Here is an 18796-nt window from a genome sequence, read left to right on the forward strand (position 1 = left end):
AAAAATGGTGTTTTTCAGGAGTGCAAAGGGAGTTATTGCACACGCGCACTTCACAGAGTAGGCGTTACCTATTGGAAATATGCTAATAAATGCTAGAACGCGCCAATAGGATCTCACTAGCTCGTGCTTGGCTCTGCCCACCTCATTGTTTGCTCTGCCCACTGTGATTAATTTGCTCCCATTGTAAACGACAGGCTCTGGTCTATCTTGGGTTAGTTATAAAAACTCTTTGGTTGCAATGTGTCAGGTTTTTACTTTTGTTGACATTTTAGCTAGCTACGTATTTATCCAACGTTTCAAACACACATGCCACTTTTGATGATATGTAGCAACCTTTCACATAGTTAGGAAATGCATAGAGTATACTTTGAAGTGCACTGCAAACAAATAACCATATTTAATAAAGAAAACAATAATACACCGAGTGTAAACATGTTCGTAATTATTGTGTTTGGTAAAGAGCATTTTATACGATTAAAAGTTATTTTATGGCTCAATGTAAAGCCCTTTAAAATAGTGTCGAAAGTGGAGGGGTGCCGGGATGGGGAAAACGCGAGTAGGACATTTCGGCGCGCGAAAACTACACCAGGAAGAGAGAAACGGCGAGTTTTTGGTTTTGAATCAATCAAACTAAATTCCATAATCTACAAACATCTACATTAATATGGCAGATCCGAAGGTGAGGGTATGAATTTTTAACATATGTATGTATCGTGCATTTAATGAAATGTACATTTTATATCAATTGTAATGTTTTGGTTGACATTCTCAAAGTTTTATATTGCTGGGTTGTACACAGGAAGATAAAAATGCCGGGTAGGGATGCAGATTTTTATTTATTTTTTAAACAACCTTTAACAACATCAATATTGGGAATAAAAAAAAAAAGTGTTAATCGGCCTCAGAACAAAATTGTCCAGATAATAGTCAATCAGTTATGCCTTTTGTTGTATGTGTCAAAAGTGTGCAACTCAATACTTTTGCCGCCCTTCTTTATACCTGGTCCAAAGCTAGCTAACGTTAACTAGCTAGCCAAAGGCAAACTAGCCAGCCATATAGCTAGCGAACAAGTATATAATCGTGCCGCCACTACTTTCAAAATACTTTCAAAATTATTATTTAAACCTAATATGTATTTGTCTGCGATATCACTTGGACACTATTTGGCATTAAGAGTTGTCTAATGTTACCCCTACTGTACAGTAATTGCTACTGTTAGCCAGCCAGTTGGCAACAGAAGCCAGTTCCTCAGACAATACAATACAGTAGCTAGATAGCATATTGCTTTATTCATCCTGAGTTTACACTGATTTAACATAACTAGGTAAATGCAAGTACCCACTAGTGTCATTTACACAATAGCCAAACCTTTTTCATCTCTAGCTAGCTAACCTACTGCTGTGCTAGCTGGTCTAGTGCTTTCTCAGTGGCCTAGCTAACGTTAGCAAGCTAGCTGGCTGGCTAACTCCAGGCCGAAAGAAACTAGCGTCAACTTGATCAGTACTTGTTTATCCATTTAGCTAAGTAACTAGCTATGATGACAACACTGACATGCTATCTAAGTTATGACAGCTGTATAATAAAAGCGGATTACTTCATTAACGCAAAAAAAGACAACGATTGATTGAAGCAGGTGGACAATCACAAACGTAACTTTTCTGTTAATAACGTTACCTGGACAGCTAACTTTAGGTAACTAACGTTACTGTTTGTACATGAGAGGTAGCCAAATGTGCAGTCAGCTACCAAAACACTAGCTTGACAAGAATGTCAGCAAGCCATCTACTGTTAGCAAGCTGCAGTACTGCCGTAAGATTTATTTATTAGCTGCTTGAACCAAATGTATAAAATGGGCCCGTGTTGCTCCATGTTTAGCTACATACAGTAGCTAGCAACATCCCATAGTCTTATATGGATCCATGTTGTTAGCTTAGTTGAAGCTAGCCGTTACATTACACTCGAAAGCATGGAGCCACACGCGCCCCTTTCATACATTTGGTTCAGGCAGCTATTAAATCAATCCTATGGCAGAAGCTAAGCTTTCTAGGTGGCATGCTGATATTATTGTCAGGTTAGTTTTTTGTAGCTGACTGCAAATTTGGCTAGCTCACATGTAACTACTTATGTTACTAACTAGCTAAAGTTTGTTGTCCAGGAAACAAAAACATTGTCCACCTGCTTCACCTTTCTTCCTCTTGTAAGGAGTGTTTGTCTGAGTATTATCTCTGATTATGTAATGTTAGGCCATATTACAAGTTCTGTAGTAAGTGTGAGATCATATGGATTTGCAAGGCCTTTTGTAAAGTCATCCAGCAGCAGAGGTGCTTGGCTCAGCACCAGTGACACTAAGTTTAGTTGCCACAGCAAATTGCACACAAAAGATGACCTCCAAAGCCTGATCTCTCAAATCCCTCTATTCACATCCCTCTGCAATTAGTTGGTGGAGCCTACTGTTTTTACAGTCTGAAACACTGACTTGTAAAGTACATTTCACAAACTTGAAGTGAGATGACAATCCAAATGGAACCACTGAAGCCCACTGAAACTTTTTGCAGAGGATTTTTATTCTCAATTGATAATTTTGAATGCCAAATGCTGTCCTTAACATGTTTTCAAATAAATATTTTTTTTATAGGAAACACCAGAAGAGCAGGAGACTTCAACAGACAATGCAGAAGAATCAAACCACGATCCCCATTATGAGCCCATCGTGTCTCTTCCAGAGCAGGATGTGAAGACACTAGAGGAGGATGAGGAGGAACTGTTCAAAATGTAAGCTGATGCTGAAAGATTTAGCTTTGAATAGCCTAACTCATTGAGCTATACACAATTTGTAATTAATTTATGGCTGAATCCTAACATCAAATTGGTAAATTCATAAAATTTTTCCTTAGGCATGCACTGTCAAATAGAGACTAAGTAAAATGTTACCCTAAGTAGAAGTTAGGATTTGTCTCAAGTGTAGTGCAACTATCCAGCCCTCTGTCATCCAAATATTGTTACGGATTCCCTCCAAAGCCTCAGCATTTTACCCATGTTGTCTCTCCCCTCAGGCGGGCGAAGCTCTACCGCTTTGCCTCTGAGAACGACCCACCAGAGTGGAAGGAGCGCGGCACAGGCGACGTCAAGCTCCTGAAACACAAAGAGAAGGGCACCATCCGCCTATTGATGAGGCGAGACCGGACCTTAAAGATCTGTGCCAATCACAACAGTGAGTCACGGAACGCTTCTTGTCTAAGGCAGTAGCATTTATCACTGCAGTGCTGTCTTGTGTCGAACATAAACCTGTCCATTAACCCATGCATTGATGTTGCCTGTCCACTGAATTGTTATTTTGAGTATGAGATGATTGTGAGGTATAAGCAAAACAAGTCATTGTATAGATATGTGATTCTATGGATCAGTGGCCTAAATCCTTTTCATCTTTCTGCTCTTTCAGTTTTCCCTGTGATGGAGCTGAAGCCCAACGCCGGCAGCGACAGGGCATGGGTATGGAACACACTTGCCGACTTCGCTGATGAGCATCCCAAACCTGAACTCCTGGCAATCCGTTTCCTCAATGCAGAAAGTGAGTGTGACAACACGTCTATTTCTGTCACTGCATTAGCTTTTTACAATTCGGTCGACTTCCCATGCAAAAAGTGTGATCTGTCAATGTGTGGATGGGGTTTAAAATAACTCTTCTGTCCTATTCAGATGCTCAGAAATTTAAGGTGAAGTTCGATGAATGCAAGGAGGAAGTCCGAAAATCTCAAGACGGATCAGGTTCGTGTACAATTCTTTTTTTTAGCACATTATTTTTCATAACCAGTATGCAGACAATACTCTGTTCTCTGCCGCTCACTCCAGCCTGGAACTTTGTCTGCTAAATTAACATGGATAATTCAACATCTCGCTTGGCCCACTATTAGGCTAGTGTTGGTATGTCCTGCCACACTTAGAATTGTTCTCGCTGCAGGGTTAATTACAAAGAACCACCATTGTTCATAAGGTCACATGTTAATCACTACCCAGTTTAGATTAATCTTATGTATCAGTGGAACAAAAAGATGTGAAACACTCAAGATGGAATACTCTGTCATTCAAATGATGGACATCCCCAATACCCCAAAACAAGCTCTTAGATGAAGACTGTTACCATCAACACTTGATGTAGTTTGGAGCCTCATCTTGGCCAACCTGTTTGCTCAGTCATTGGCCCACCATGACACATCACAGTTAATATCTTTCTGTTCTCTGCAGGAGAAAACACTGACAGTGCAAACAAAGTGGCAGAGAAACTGGAGGAACTATCTGTAAAAGACAAGATCAAGACAGAGGAAAAGAGGGAGGAGGAAAAGGAGAAAGCGGCAGCAGAAGAGAAGAAATGAAACCAAGAACTTGCTTTACTGATCTTCAACTTGTCATTTTCTACAATAGACTCTAAAGAAACTGAATTTGGACACTTGCATATTGATTTATTTAGTTTTTTTAAATGATTTGTTTACCTCGAGATCACAAGACCTTGGTGCCGCAAAAAAAAAGATCCATTCATTAAAATGTGCCCCTCCCCACCTGCCCTCTGCTTTTTCCATCATGGAAAACCAAGTTGTCTGTTCTGCTCATCTGTCACTCATTTCAGACAGAAGATGTGGTGTATTACCTGTTTTGGTAAATTAGCCCATTTTATTTACTGCTTTCAAATTGAGAGGGGTGGGGGGTGTTAAACCATGGGGGCTGTTTGCATGACAAATTAGGGAGGTATTAAACAATGAACGTGTTTAATGAATTTACCTGCAAAAAAACAGCACCACGGGGTGGATCCGATTAGGCTTTGCTGGAGGGCACTGGTCTATGGCACGTAACGTGAATGGGCAAAAGCGGTGAGGGAGGAGCGCCCTTCTCAAATATAACAGTAATCTGTGTTGTTTAGTCATGTTGGCAGCATGGTGCATCGTCCATAAACATATTTTTCCATAAAATGTTTGTTTTTTAAATTAGATTTCATTGGGAAGGAAGATAAGTCATCACTTTTGCATGTGAACACAGAATCTTCCTCGTTATACCACGTGCTTAATTACATCACTTTTGTTTTGGTGCGAAACATGCCTACTCCCTCATTCACACAGCCCCGATACCTGTATTTTGGTTACAGTAGGGTTTCCAAAACTCGGGACCCCAAGGGGTGCATGTTTTTGCACTAGCGCTACACAGCTGATTCAAATCAACTAATCATCAAGCTTTGAATCAGCTGTTTAGTGTTAGGGCAAAAAACAAAATGTATACCCTTTGGCTCTTGAGGACAGAGTTTGGGAAATGCTGGGTTACAGGGACAGTAATCATGACTAGGTCTTTAGGTGGCTTTTACTTTGCCTTGTTTTTATACCCTACCCCTTAAAGATATACCAAAAAGCAGGTGAAAATAAGCAGTCATGGTACGTTTGTGGGATCTTTGTATATGAAAGAGGTATCGGTGTCAATTTACCATACTGTGAAATGAGGCTTGTGATATTGGTAATTCCCACATTGGGTAAGTCTTTTGTTATTCTGAAGCAAAGTTAGTTCATATGGAACAGGACTGCTTGTTAGCGCCGCAAGTATGGAAAACGGGCAGAAAGGACGTGTGAGGAGCAGTAATGTCTTTGGTACGAATCTCAATATGGAGGCTTCCTCTGTATCCTCTCCTTAGTCTTTACTGATCTTAATACAGGCAAGGTGGTGGCTGCTTACCAGGCAGGAATTTGCCTTCACCTGTCCACTTAGTTCAGGGATTGGCAACTCCAGCCCTTGGGAGCCTAATTTGCCCAGCTAACACACCTGACTCAATCAACTAATCATGATCTTCTGTTTAGAATGCAATTCATTTAATCAGCTGTGTTTGCTACGAATGGGGGGGGAGTGTTACAACTCTGGCCCCTGAGGACTGGAGTTGCCCATCCCAGGTGAAGGAGAGGAAATTAGTGGAGGAAGACACTTTGGACCATTGAGATGCAGCCATAGCTTTGTAAAATCAGGTGTACTCTGGGAACTAGTCTGCTGCTCACTCAGAGGTTCATACTGCATATTCTCATTTGCATAATTCAGCTTCATTTTGTTGACTGATCACACCAAATCAAAATGAAAGACAACGGGTTATCAGAATTAAGCGTAGGCTCGTCAATCTATGTTCTGGCTCAGGTCTCCTTCCCGGTGGCTCAAGTTTGTTTTTAGGCCATAATACATTCCCTCAAAGGGAAACAAGCATGTAGACAAGGTATAGTGGAAGAGTGTATTGATGCGGTATTAGGTGTGCTCACCGTTCTAACCTGTCCCCACTAACTGCATTGACCCTGCATCGAAGTGCCAGTGCATCTGTAAATACATGTACATGGATGGAATGTTGCTTTTCATTTCCACTCAAAATGGTTTAAGATGTTTCCTCCACCTTCCAATAAAAGCTCTCAAAGACCATTTAGTCTGTCTTTGCTATTTTATGTGGAGTGAGGAATAGGGAGGGCTGTGACGGTCACTGAATTTTTTTTGTTGAATTTGAGAAAAATCTGGACATTTTCTCCTATCCTTGACTCCTGACTGCATGTGCTGCTGCTGCAGGGAGAGGGCATTGCCTTGGCAATCATAGACTTGTTTGCTACAACACCTTGCTTGTTTCAGCAAAGAGCAACAAAGTTGTCACGTTGTAGAGTCAATTACAGCAGAAACGGACTGAACCGCACAAATGGCTGGCTGTCCCGTCTTCAGTAAATTGTTCGTTCCACACTATTTTTTAAACAGCTATGACAGTTTTATTTTCATGACGGTCTTCATCCATTACCGTCGGTTACGTTGTTATACGGTAATTGTGTCAGCCCTAGAGAGGAATTCCTATGTGCATCAGTCAGTTTGGTATGGAAAACCAATGCTGTCTGCCTTGCAAAATGGTCTGTATTAAAATGTTTATACACAATCCAGTAAGATATACTAACGCTTTCATGTTGGCCATGTACTGTTGTAATCTCCACCTGGCACAGCCAGAAGAGGACTGGCCACCCCTCAGAGCCTGGTTCCTCTAGGTTTCTTCCTAGGTTCCTGCCTTTCTAGGGAGTTTTTCCTAACTATTGTACTTCCACATCTGCATTGCTTGATGTTTGGGGTTTTAGACTGGGTTTCTGTACAGCACTTTGACATCGGCTGATGTAAAAAGGGCTTTATAAATACATTTGATTTATTACTTTTTTGAGGTAATTGATACTTATTCACCAACCATTTAAGTGATGTAACTGTGATGTGGTGACAAGTGAAATGCATTCTAATACATTCCACCAGATATAACTGAAATCTCATTGAGATAGATAGAAATAGAAACATTTCAATCTGTGTCACTGAAATGTTCAACGTCAATCTAGTGAATGCATAGGCTTGACAAACATTTTCTTTATTCTAATTCTGTCATCACAAAAATAATTAAGCATGTACATTAACAGTATTTCCAATACACTGTCTACATTTATTTTTCTATTCATATAACAAATGTTACAAAATACTACATCTGATTATGATAAGCAAGACATACAGCAACAAGTAATCTGCAATAGTTCATATTGTTCAGGTGAGGTGACTTGGGACTCAAATCAAACTTCAGTGTTACGGATTGAATCGAGCCCTTGGTGAAATATCCATCAGACAGCAAAAATAAAAAACAAAAGTGTCTGTAATCTAAAGGAAGAATAACAACAATCACTTTTGTCAAGTGTATCTGTGCTTGAAGGGGAAGATTCAAGTATGTATCAACAATGTTGGGTCAGTCACCTGCAAGGAACACAGGTGAATTTGAGTTAAATATGAGACAAGTGACCCAATACTGTACATTCAGCTGAAAAGAGTATGGCATATTAACCTAACTAGCTCCCTTTGCCATGTTTAATATAATACAATTAGGGTCTGCTATGGGGTTGGACCAGTTATCAATTTGTGTTGTCATATTTGAAGCTTATGGTCTGCAATTGAACTGATAATATGATAAGATGGAGAAATGGAATGGTATGTGCCACAAATAACAGGCTAAAAAAACAATACATGGCAAGGGGTATTCTCTTCTCTACTATCTCCAATGTGAGGGTCACATCTTTCTGTGTGCTCTGATAAATGTATATGTTCCCAATATATACATCTATCATACGATATCTACAATTATGGTACTTTCAGTTAAAGTGAGTATCACAATGAATAGGTACAATAAGTTCAAACTTCTTTTTTTTTATGTGTCTATACATAAGTGGGACCATTCAGCTATAAGCATGATTAGAATTATTGGTGGAATTTCATAGGTGGTTGTCCCACAGTGCAACCTGGTTACCTGTCATATCCAATTTCTTTGTGCAGTAAGCATCATTGTCCTCTTGAAAGGCCACAATGGTCATTTAATGGATCCAGTGTGTAGTTGCAAACAAATAGGGTCCTTTACATCCATGTAAATTCTGTCTTCAACACTAAGAATGTGCAAATGACCAGGTGACATTTCTCACCTCAAATGTTCAGAGCCTTTTACAAACAAGAAAAGATACAAAACAGAGGGAAACTTTCAAGCTACATTTAATCAGTGTTTTTTAAAGAAAAAAAATTGATGTACCTATCAAACTATATTTTCTTTTCATTAGTGAACAACAAAAAAACAACAGTCCCATTGTTTTATCCATGACTTTACTCATGTCTTGTAATTCATTTGGTTTGCTGTGCCAGACAGCTGCTTAAAGTGGATGGATTTCAGGAGTACCCAGAGCTTTAACAGAATCAGGGTTAGTAGCCAACTTTGACACTTTTTTAAATGACATCCGCTTTGTATAACTTTACATTGCTTCATCACAGTTTAATCAATAACATTTTTTACACTGTAGCATACAACAAACTAGCATACCCCCTTCCCTATATCGGCTATGGTACTTATTCATTAATTCACTTAAGTTATAAATTAACAAAATCCACTCAAAATCCAAACATCCATTCCAAGCTTGAGTATCTGTATAAAAAGCAAGATGTATCAAACATTTTCGAAAGGTTGGAAATAAAAATAAAAATATCAATAAAAAAAACTACTAAATAGCAATGGGTGACAGGTTTTCATGTAGTAACACAGCTGAAGACTTTTTCCACTCTTGATATGAATCATAACAAAACAATTATACATGGCTTTAACATAACTTATTATGGGTAGACCTATTATACTAAAAATACTAAGTCACAAAAGTAATAAATTGCCTATTAGATGTTTTGGCGGTGCATGGCTGACTGGTTAGCTGGTGGGAGTTGTCCTGAATATGGGGAGGACCGTTTTGTTGGGGTATTCAGGATAGATCACAGATAACAGCCACCTCTGTAACACTCAGTGGCAGAGGCTTTTGTGTATCTTCTTAGCACTGGTCTGTGTCGGGGGTCACTCAAACATGATATGGAAATCAATAGATAGAATGTTGGACTATGTTACTGATAACTGTAGCTTATGCTATACTTAAGCAATAAGGAACAAGGGGATGTGGTATATGGCCAATATACCATGGCTAAGGGCTGTTCATGCTCACAACGCAAAGTCGAGTGCCTGGATACAGCCCTTAGCCATGGTATATTGGCCATGTACCACAAACCCGAGGTGTCTTTTTGCTATTATAAACTGGCTATCAACGTAATTAGAACAGTAAAAATAAATGTTTTGTCATACCTGTGGTATTGGGTGTGATATACCATGACTTTCAGCCAATCAGCATTCAGGGCTCGAACCACCCAGTTTATAAAGGGAAATAAATACTGGAACTCAGCTAGAGTTGAGATGAATATGCTCCTGTACTGTAAGCCCTGAAACACCACCTCAAAACTCAGAGGATAAATGTAGTTGGAGAAATTCAAGACCTGTGTGTCTCTGAGTGCCACACAGCACTGTTGTATTGCCATTTAACAGTTTGATATCCATTCAGCCCATCTTGTGATGGTATTAGAACAGTATTAAAGATTGCATTGATCTAACACTGACTGGTGCGATGGTAATGGCCAACATGTTGTTGGACAAGACAGACACGGTCAGCACCTTGAAAGCACCTTGAATTCATAAGAGGTATGTGTATATGCTTGAATCCAATGGATTGACGCTGTATGCTTGAATCAAATGGAGTGATGCTGTATGCTTGAAACCAATGGATTGACGCTGTATGCTTGAAACCAATGGATTGACGCTGTATGCTTGAAACCAATGGATTGACGCTGTATGCTTGAAACCAATGGATTGACGCTGTATGCTTGAAACCAATGGATTGACGCTGTATGCTTGAAACCAATGGATTGACGCTGTATGCTTGAAACCAATGGATTGACGCTGTATGCTTGAAACCAATGGATTGACGCTGTATGCTTGAAACCAATGGATTGACGCTGTATGCTTGAAACCAATGGATTGACGCTGTATGTTTGAATCCAATGGATTGGTGCTGTATGCTTGAATCTAATGGATTGGTGCTGTATGCTTGAATCTAATGGATTGGTGCTGTATGCTTGAATCTAATGGATTGGTGCTGTATGCTTGAATCTAATGGATTGGTGCTGTATGCTTGAATCTAATGGATTGGTGCTGTATGCTTAAATCGAATGGATTGGTGCTGTATGCATGACTTATTGGGTTAGAGGTGGCTCCCCATACCATGGCTATTTCAGAGAATGTGACTGAACAAAGACATGTGGCATCATCTGTATGTGTAAGGGTGTCAGTGTATTAACCTCTCGCGGCCTGGGTGGGTGGTTAGTGAGTGTGATCATACAGAACAGCACCTAGACCGCAACTGAGATGCTGTAAACGCCAAATTTAAGATCTCATTCAGACTGTCCACTGATGACTAACAAGCCACAAAATTCAACAAAACACTCAGTAAGAACATCAGCCCTCTTTAGGTTGAAGTTGTTATTTTCCCATCAAACACACACTTATCACGGCGCACTCCTCCAGTACAGACACAGAGACCAAGGGCTAGGCACGGAAAGAGCAGAGGTCCGCCAATAATTCCCAAGTAGGAAATGCTATGCGCCCCTGATTGGACAATATCGAATAAAAAAAGGTCAAAGGAAGAAGAGAACCCTCTCTGTGTAGCACAGTTGTTGTTGTCAGTGGATGTGGATGCCATGAGAATGCTGCCTCTTCCCTCAAGGTTTGGCGCCCCGGGCCCCAGCCCTTTCACACAGATATCTCATAGGTTGTGCCACCCACCCCAGTCACCTTTTTGACATTACTGTGGCGGCTAGGGCTGAGAGTGGTGCCCTGGGCACTGGAGCTGTTGGGTCCTAGATGGCAGTCTGTTTGCCCATTCACTTTACTTTGCATCATGGCCTCTCTGAATGGGGAGGGGCAAAAAACAAGAGGGCATAGTTATTTGAAATGAGAACTAACTTAGCTTTAGATATACATGCACATGCAGTATAAACACAGATCACATGGAAAGATAATTCAGTTGTCATACCAGAAAATGTGTGTATTGTTCTCACATGCATGTTCTGGTGGTGTTAGTAGTTGGTCTTGTGTGGCTGGTCCCTGGAGCATGCACTATGTAAATGACCATGACACTAGTTAGAGAAGTAATGAAACGCATGCCAGTGTACCTGCTGGTGCTAGCATAAATTACCATGAGTGGTGTATTCATTACCCCAAAATCAGAATGACATTTTATGAAATAAAGGGTAAAACCACAGTGTGTTGTTCGTGACAATCTAGGTTTGTACGGAATTTCTGTAGGTGCTAAAAACATGCAGAGTAGATGTTGATATTCCCAGATGGAAGAGAGTGACAGGAGGGAGATAAGCATGCAAACAGAAGGAAATGATAGTGGGGTAATGCAACTTTATTCATCATGACAGACAACTTAGAAAAATACAAAAGGTTTTTTCTTACTATGAAAGCAAAACATTAAAATCCAGTGACAAACACCATGCACAGTACTTCATTGGATAAAAGGGTATAATATCAAAGGAAACTGTATGTATACAGATGCTACATGTTAACACCTAGCCTAAGCTCTCTCATCCTCACTACTCATCCACCGCTGGTTTCTAACCAGGCAGCCAGCAGGGCTTCGGGGCTTCCTATGGGGAGTGAGTTCTGTTCCCTCCCCAGCGCCTCAGCTCATTTCATGCACCCCAGGAGACGTTAGGGGTATGTTAGGATTCGTACCTTGGGCCACCAAGGCGGGGTGAGTCTGTTCTCTCCAGGGCGTGGATGAAGGAGAGTTTCTTGTGGGTGTAGGAGGGGGATTGGGGCTTGGCAGGGGAGTGGTGGGGCTGGTGGGGTGGGGAGCGGCAGGGGGTCTCAGGGACCCTGCCTCCCTGCATGCTGCTGTCAGTGTGCAGGGAGCTGGAGGAAGTCCTGGGGGCACGTGCCAGAGAGGAGCCACCAGAGGAGCGCAGCACGGGGGTCCGAGGCCCGTAGCTCACCACCCCCATCAGGTTGTCCCTAGAGCCTCTGTAGGCTGGAGGCGTGGGACCTCTGGAGCTGGGGTCCCGGGGACTATCCGGGTAGCAGGCGCTGGGAGGCAGGCCGTACCCTCCAGAGCTGTCGAACATGCCTGAGTCCTGAGCCTGGGCATAGGACTGAGCCTGGGAGCACCCCCCATGGTGCTGCAGCTTCTCCCTCTCCTCCATCTCCTTACGCTCCTGGATGGAGGCCATGATGGTTTTGGAGAGGTTGTCGTAGCGCACCGGGGACAGGTCCCGGTCCTGGGGGGACTGCCTGCCCCTGCTCATCCCCATCCCCCTGGAGCCCAACACCGGGGACAGGTCCCTGTTCTGTGGGGACTGCCTGCCCCTGCCCCTGCTCATCCCCATCCCCCCGGAGCCCAACACCGGGCTGAAGCTGGGGGGGACCTGCTGCTTCTGGATCTGAGGTTCAGGCCCCCGCACGTGGCACATTTTGGTTGGCAGGTAGGGTGAGTGCGAGCCCATAGAGGGCATGCCGGGGTGGGCCATGCACTCGGCTGCAGTGGCTGGGGAAATGCTGGGGTTGAGCAGGCTGTCGTAGGAGAGGCTGCTGTTGCGGTTGGACAGTGGGGAGAAGACGCTCTTGTATGGGGTGGAGGTGACGGTCTCAGGCTGCAGGACAGGCAGCTGGCCCTTGTCCCTGCGCTGGTGGGCCTGCTTCAGGTTGAGGGAGCTGGAGTTGATGGGGTAGGAGTCCAGTTGCAGTGGGGAGGACTGGAAGGAGCGGTGGAGAGGGGCGTTGCGGTAGTCAGGCAGGTCCAGGTTGGGCTCTGAGCGGTAGTCGACATGGCAACGGCCCTCCTCCAAGATGGCTGACGCCTTACGGTGGTCATCTGGCATTACAATCTGACAAGACAAAACAACACAGAAGTAGTGAGAAATATGAACTATTATTTTGACTACCCATACATACTATAATTACATTTTTGTTTTGTTCTCTATTTTACCCCCTTTTTCTCCCCAATTTCAATTTTGTCACATCGCTGCTACTCCCCAACGGGCTCAGGAGGCGAAGGTCGAGTCATGCGTCCTCTGAAACATGATGCGCCAAACCGTGCTTCTAAACACACTCGCTTAACCGGAAGCCAGACGTACCAATGTGTCAGAGGAAACACCGTTCAACTGACGACCGAGGTCAGCCTGCAGGCACCCGGCAAGCCGCAAGGAGTCGCTAGAGTGCGATGAGCCAAGTAAATCCCCCTGGCCAAACCTTCCCCTAACCCGGACGTCGCTGGGCCAATTGTGCGCCACCCTATGGGACACCCGATCACGTCCGGTTGTGATACAGCCTGGGATCAATCCCGGGTCTGTAGTGACGCCCCTAGCACTGCGATGCAGTGCCTTAGACCGGTGTGCCACTCGGGAGGCCGTAACGAGAACATTTTTATAAAAAATTGAAACGGCTGTTCATTTATATGCAGTCACACTCGCAACTGTGCAGGAATAAAGTAAAATATTGGGTAAGCCTGTTTGCAATTACTATTAGAATTCAGTAATTTAGTCTGACCTTCTCTCCTGCCGCATGGTAATGGACTTTAGGGATGGTGCCGAACGAGGGCCGGTACTTGTACATGGCCGGGGTGGAGGGATGGGTCTTGCCGGACAGGGAACTATCTGGAAGTGGAAGACACAGAACAATGTTACTGTGAGAGACAGACTATTATCTGGTGTAAGGATGTAAGCATCCATTTTATGGTGTGTTAGAATTGATAGGGCTGTCATCATCAGAGCCTTTCATGGCTCATTATGTTGTAAAAGTAGTCTTCACCTCAAGCTAAAAAAGAAAAGCAAACTGAGAAAATAAGTCATTCAAAAGCGAACATATAAAGACAATCATAAGAAATCCTCCTTACATTGAAATCTTTGCTTTTTCAGCACAACAGAATGTGGACATGTACTAGCAAAGGTAAATATTGTGGTGCTGCATTGATTTTGTCATTGCAAATAATGCAGTAACATAAAACACCACCAAGTGGCAGTAGAGCTACTGTGACGGAAAAAACAGTCAGGAAGGAGCTCCAGACATAATGCACCTTGACACAATAGATCAGGAATGGAGGTGGGGGGCCACAAAAAATCTGAACTCATCCTGAGGGGCCGAAGTGGCTTGCGGGTGTGCGTACCCTCACCGAGTCCATAACTAATCTGGAGCAGATTGACTGAACCAGGCCCACTCACGACAAATGACACAACATTTCTCCTCGCTGATGAACAGCGATAGAGGACTGCCATGCTGGAGTTCATTCATCAAGCCTAACTAGCTATAAGTCACTAACTAGCACTGAGATGGAGCGCTTTTAGGAGGCCAGAGAGCAGTTCGGTGCAATACACCAGAGAGAGAAAGAAACAAAAAGAGACAGAAAGAGAAACACAGGGAGAGAGATACACACTAGTGATTTGCGGGTTGACTCATAACCCGCAGTCCTCGTGGGTTTAGGGTCATGAAATATTGTGTGGATGAAGAGCAGGTTATACATGTATAATTCTTGTGCAATTCATATCTACAGGTTACACTGAGGTTTCTCTTTCATAATATTTTATCTGCCATTATAAACTGGGTGGTTTGAGCCCTGAAAGCTGATTGGCTGACAGACATGGTATATCAGACTGCATACCACGGGTATGACAAAACATTTATTTGTACTGCTCTAATTACGTTGGTACCAGTTTATAATAGCAATAAGGCACCTCGGGTGTTTGTGATATATGGCCAATATATCACAGCTAAGGGCTGCATCCAGGCACCTCGCTTTGCGTCGTGCATAAGAACAGCCCTTATCCGTGGTATATTGGCCACATACCACACCTCCTCTGGCCTTATTGCTTAAATAGAGTGTAAGCCAAAGCTTTAGGGCCTTACTGTAACTGCACCAAATGCTATCGGGAACTTGGGAAGAAAACGTTGATCCACTGAGGCAAAAAGGAATTCAATAAGAGAAAATCTGCGAAATAGAGAGTTGAAAATAAAGAAAAGGGAGGGCCAGAATAGTAACGTCTGGGAAAGATTTTGTGAAGTGGTTAAAGAGGTTGATAGCAGTGGGAAGTGTGATGTTACAGTGGCTTGCGAAAGTATTCACCCCCCTTGGCATTTTCCTATTTTGTTGCCTTACAACCTGGAATTAAAATGGATTTTGGGGGGGTTTGTATCATTTGATTTACACAACATGCCTACCACTTTGAAGATGCAAAATATATATTTTTTGTGAAACAAACAAGAAATAAGACAAAAAAACAAAAAGCCTGAGTGTGCATAACTATTCACCCCCCCAAAGTCAATACTTTGTGGAGACACCTTTTGCAGAAATTACAGCTGCAAGTCTCTTGGGTAATGTCTCTATAAGCTTGGCACATCTAGCCACTGGGATTTTTGCCCATTCTTCAAGGCACAACTGCTCCAGCTCCTTCAATTTGGATGGGTTCAGCTGGTGTACAGCAATCTTTAAGTCATACCACAGATTCTCAATTGGATTGAGGTCTGGGCTTTGACTAGGCCATTACAATACATTTACATGTTTCCCCTTAAACCCATCGAGTGTTGCTTCAGCAGTGTGCTTAGGGTCATTGTCCTGCTGGGAAGGGGAACCTCCATCCCAGTCTCAAATCTCTGGAAGACTGAAACAGGTTTCCCTCAAGAATTTCCCTGTATTTAGCGTCATCCATTTTTCCTTCAATTCTGACCAGTTTCCCAGTCCCTGCCTATGAAAAACATCCCCACAGTAAAGCATGGTGGTGGCAGCATCATGCTGTGGATGGTGTTCGAGGTGTTGGGTTTGCACCAGACAGTGTTTTCCTTGATGGCCAAAAAACTACATTTTAGTCTCATCTGACCAGAGAACCTTCTTCCATATTTTTTGTCTTTTGGCGAACACGTATTCCAAACGTATTTGCTTATTTTTTTCTTTAAGCAAGGGCTTTTTTTTCTGGCCACTCTTCTGTAAAGCCCAGCTCTGTGGAGTGTACGGCTTAAAGTGGCTCTATGGACAGATACTCCAATCTCTGATATGGAGCTTTGCAGCTCCTTCAGGGTTATCTTTGGTCTCTTTGTTGCCTCTCTGATTAATGCCCTCCTTGCCTGGTCTGTGAGTTTTAGCGGGCGGCCCTCTCTTGGCAGGTTTGTTGTGGTGACATATTTTTTCAATTTTTTAATAATGGATTTAATGATGCTCCGTGGGATGTTCAAAGTTTCTGATATTTTTTTATAACCCAACCCTGATCTGTACTTCTCCACAACTTTGTCCCTGACCTGTTTGGAGAGCTCCTTGGTCTTCATGGTGCCACTTGCTTGGTGGTGCCCCTTGCTTAGTGGTGTTGCAGACTCTGTGGGATCTTATTTAGGGGCTTCATAGAAAAGGGGGTGAATACATATGCCGGGACCAATTTTCCATTAAAAAACAACAAGTAATTCTTTAACATTTCACTTCACAAATTTGGACTATTTTATTTATGTCCATTACATGAAGTCCAAATAAAAAAACTATTTAAATTACAGGTTGTAATGCAACAAAATAGCGAAAACGTCAAGGGGGATGAATTATTTTGCAAGGCACTGTATGTGTGATGATTGAGGCAATATACAAATTTCAATGTCACAAGACTGGGACTTCAAATACGGCACGTCACGGGATATGTAGTCTACTGTTTAGAAGGGTTAAATGGAATAGTAAGTGAAATCTGGGCACTGGCTGAAGGTCTATACAGTGCCTTCAGAAAGTATTCATACCCCTTGACTTATTCCACATTTTGTTGTGTTACAGCCTGAATTCAAAAGGTATTGAATAGATGTTTCACCCATCTACACACAATCCCCAATAATGAGAAATTGAAAACATGTTAAGAAATGTTTGCTAATGTATTGAAAATGAAATACAGATCTATATAATTTACATAAGTATTCACACCCCTGAGTCAATACTTTGTAGAAGCACCTTTGGCAGCGATTACAGCTTTGTGTCATCTGTATCTGCTTTGCACATCTGTATTTGCTGATTTTCTCCCATTCTTCCTCGCAGATTTTCTCAAGCTCTGTTAAGTTAGATGATGACCAGTGGTGAACAGTAATCTTCATCTTTCTACAGATTTTCAATGAGATTCAAATCTAGGCTTTGGCTGGGCCACTCAAGGACTTTCATGTTGTTCTGAAACCATTCCAGCGTTGCTTTGGCTGTATGCTTGGGGGTCATTGTCCTGTTGGATTGTAAATCTTCGTCCCAGTCTAACATCGTTTGCACTCTGAAGCAGGTTCTCATCAAGGATGTGCCTGTATTTGGCTTCTTTCATTGTTCCCTCTATCCTTACCAGTCTCCCAGTCCCTGCTGCTCAAAAGCATCCCCCATAGCATGATGCTGCCACCACCATGCTTCACGGTAGGGATGGTGTTGACGAGTGATGAGCTGTGCCTGGTTTTTCTCCAGACATAGCGCTTTGCATTCAGCCTAAAGAGTTCAATTTCTGTCTCATCAGAGCGCAGAATCTTTTGCCTTATGCTCTGAGTCTTTCATGTGCCATTTTGCAAACTCCAGGCGTGCTGTCATGTGCCTTTTTTCTCAGGAGTGGCTTCCATCTGGCCACCCCCTCATGGCCACTCTCTCATGTTTTCTCCATCTCAGCCAATGAACTCTGTACTTCTGTCAGAGTGGTCATTGGGTTCTTTGTCACCTCCCTGACCAAGGGCATTCTTGCCCAGTTGCTCAGTTTGGTTGGATGGTCAGCTCTAGGCAGAAGTGACCATATTTTCTTCCCAATGATGGAGACCCATGTGCTCTTGAAAACTTTGAACACTCTAGAAATGGTTTAATACACTCCCCCAGATATATTCTATCTTGGAAATCTAAGGACAGTTATTTGGGCTTCATGCTATAGTTTCTGCTCTAAGTTCATGCTATAGTTTCTGCTCATGCTATAGGGTCCCACTGTAAACTGTGGGACCTTATATAGACAGGTGTGTTTCTTTCTAAATCATGTCTAAACAATTGAATTGGCCACAGGTGGACTCCAATCAAGTTGTAGTGACATCAAATATGATCAAAGGAAATTGGATGCACCTGAGCTCAATTGAGCATCATTGCAAAGGGGTATGAATAGTTATGTCAATTAGATATTTCTGTATTTAATTTTCAATAAATGTGTTAAGATTTCTGTCATTATTGTGTGTAGATGGGTGAGCTTTTTTTTATCCAGGCTGTAACAACAAAATATGGAATAATTTAAGGGGTATGAATACTTTCTGAAGGCACTGTATCCTCTCACATAGCCTAATATAATATTAGCTCCTGCAGAATTAAGCATACCTTGCAGTAAAATGATACACCCAATGTATATTTTGACTCAGGAACAGGAGTGT

General features: G+C 42.5%; 2 protein-coding genes across 3 annotated transcripts in view; one reads left to right on the forward strand and one right to left on the reverse strand.

Moving 5' to 3' along the window:
* Positions 1 to 248: 248 nt before the first annotated feature.
* Positions 249 to 6429, forward strand: LOC109896066 (ran-specific GTPase-activating protein-like). Of its 2 annotated transcripts, none has more exons than XM_020490275.2 (6): positions 249 to 679; positions 2636 to 2772; positions 3054 to 3211; positions 3440 to 3568; positions 3697 to 3765; positions 4243 to 6429. In XM_020490275.2, the coding sequence occupies exons 1-6, from the start codon at positions 665 to 667 to the stop codon at positions 4368 to 4370; spliced, it is 636 nt and encodes a 211-aa protein (XP_020345864.1). In that variant the 5' UTR covers positions 249 to 664; the 3' UTR covers positions 4371 to 6429. The 2 variants fall into 2 exon arrangements, with proteins under 2 accessions (XP_020345864.1, XP_020345863.1); XM_020490274.2 differs by having other exon boundaries at positions 532 to 685.
* The window catches only part of LOC109896063 (probable palmitoyltransferase ZDHHC8), a 111602-nt gene continuing 99112 nt past the window's right edge, over positions 6307 to 18796 (reverse strand). The window contains exons 9-11 of the mRNA XM_020490268.2: positions 13964 to 14070; positions 12155 to 13302; positions 6307 to 11321 (exon numbers count right to left, since the gene is read on the reverse strand). Of these exons, the coding sequence (XP_020345857.1) occupies positions 11165 to 11321; positions 12155 to 13302; positions 13964 to 14070 (1412 nt within the window). The 3' untranslated portion in view covers positions 6307 to 11164. The remainder of the gene's footprint in view (positions 11322 to 12154; positions 13303 to 13963; positions 14071 to 18796) is intronic.

Source organism: Oncorhynchus kisutch, linkage group LG8 (assembly GCF_002021735.2).
Source record: "Oncorhynchus kisutch isolate 150728-3 linkage group LG8, Okis_V2, whole genome shotgun sequence".
In the NCBI taxonomy this organism is placed as follows: domain Eukaryota; kingdom Metazoa; phylum Chordata; class Actinopteri; order Salmoniformes; family Salmonidae; genus Oncorhynchus; species Oncorhynchus kisutch.

Bases quoted from the DNA above. Each gene is read 5' to 3' on its own strand.
- LOC109896066 (XM_020490274.2), top strand. From the start codon at position 665: ATGGCAGATCCGAAGGTGAGG. The intron at 3,212-3,439 runs GTGAGTCACGGA...CTGCTCTTTCAG, and splicing joins GATCTGTGCCAATCACAACA to TTTTCCCTGTGATGGAGCTG. The intron at 3,569-3,696 runs GTGAGTGTGACA...TGTCCTATTCAG, and splicing joins CCGTTTCCTCAATGCAGAAA to ATGCTCAGAAATTTAAGGTG.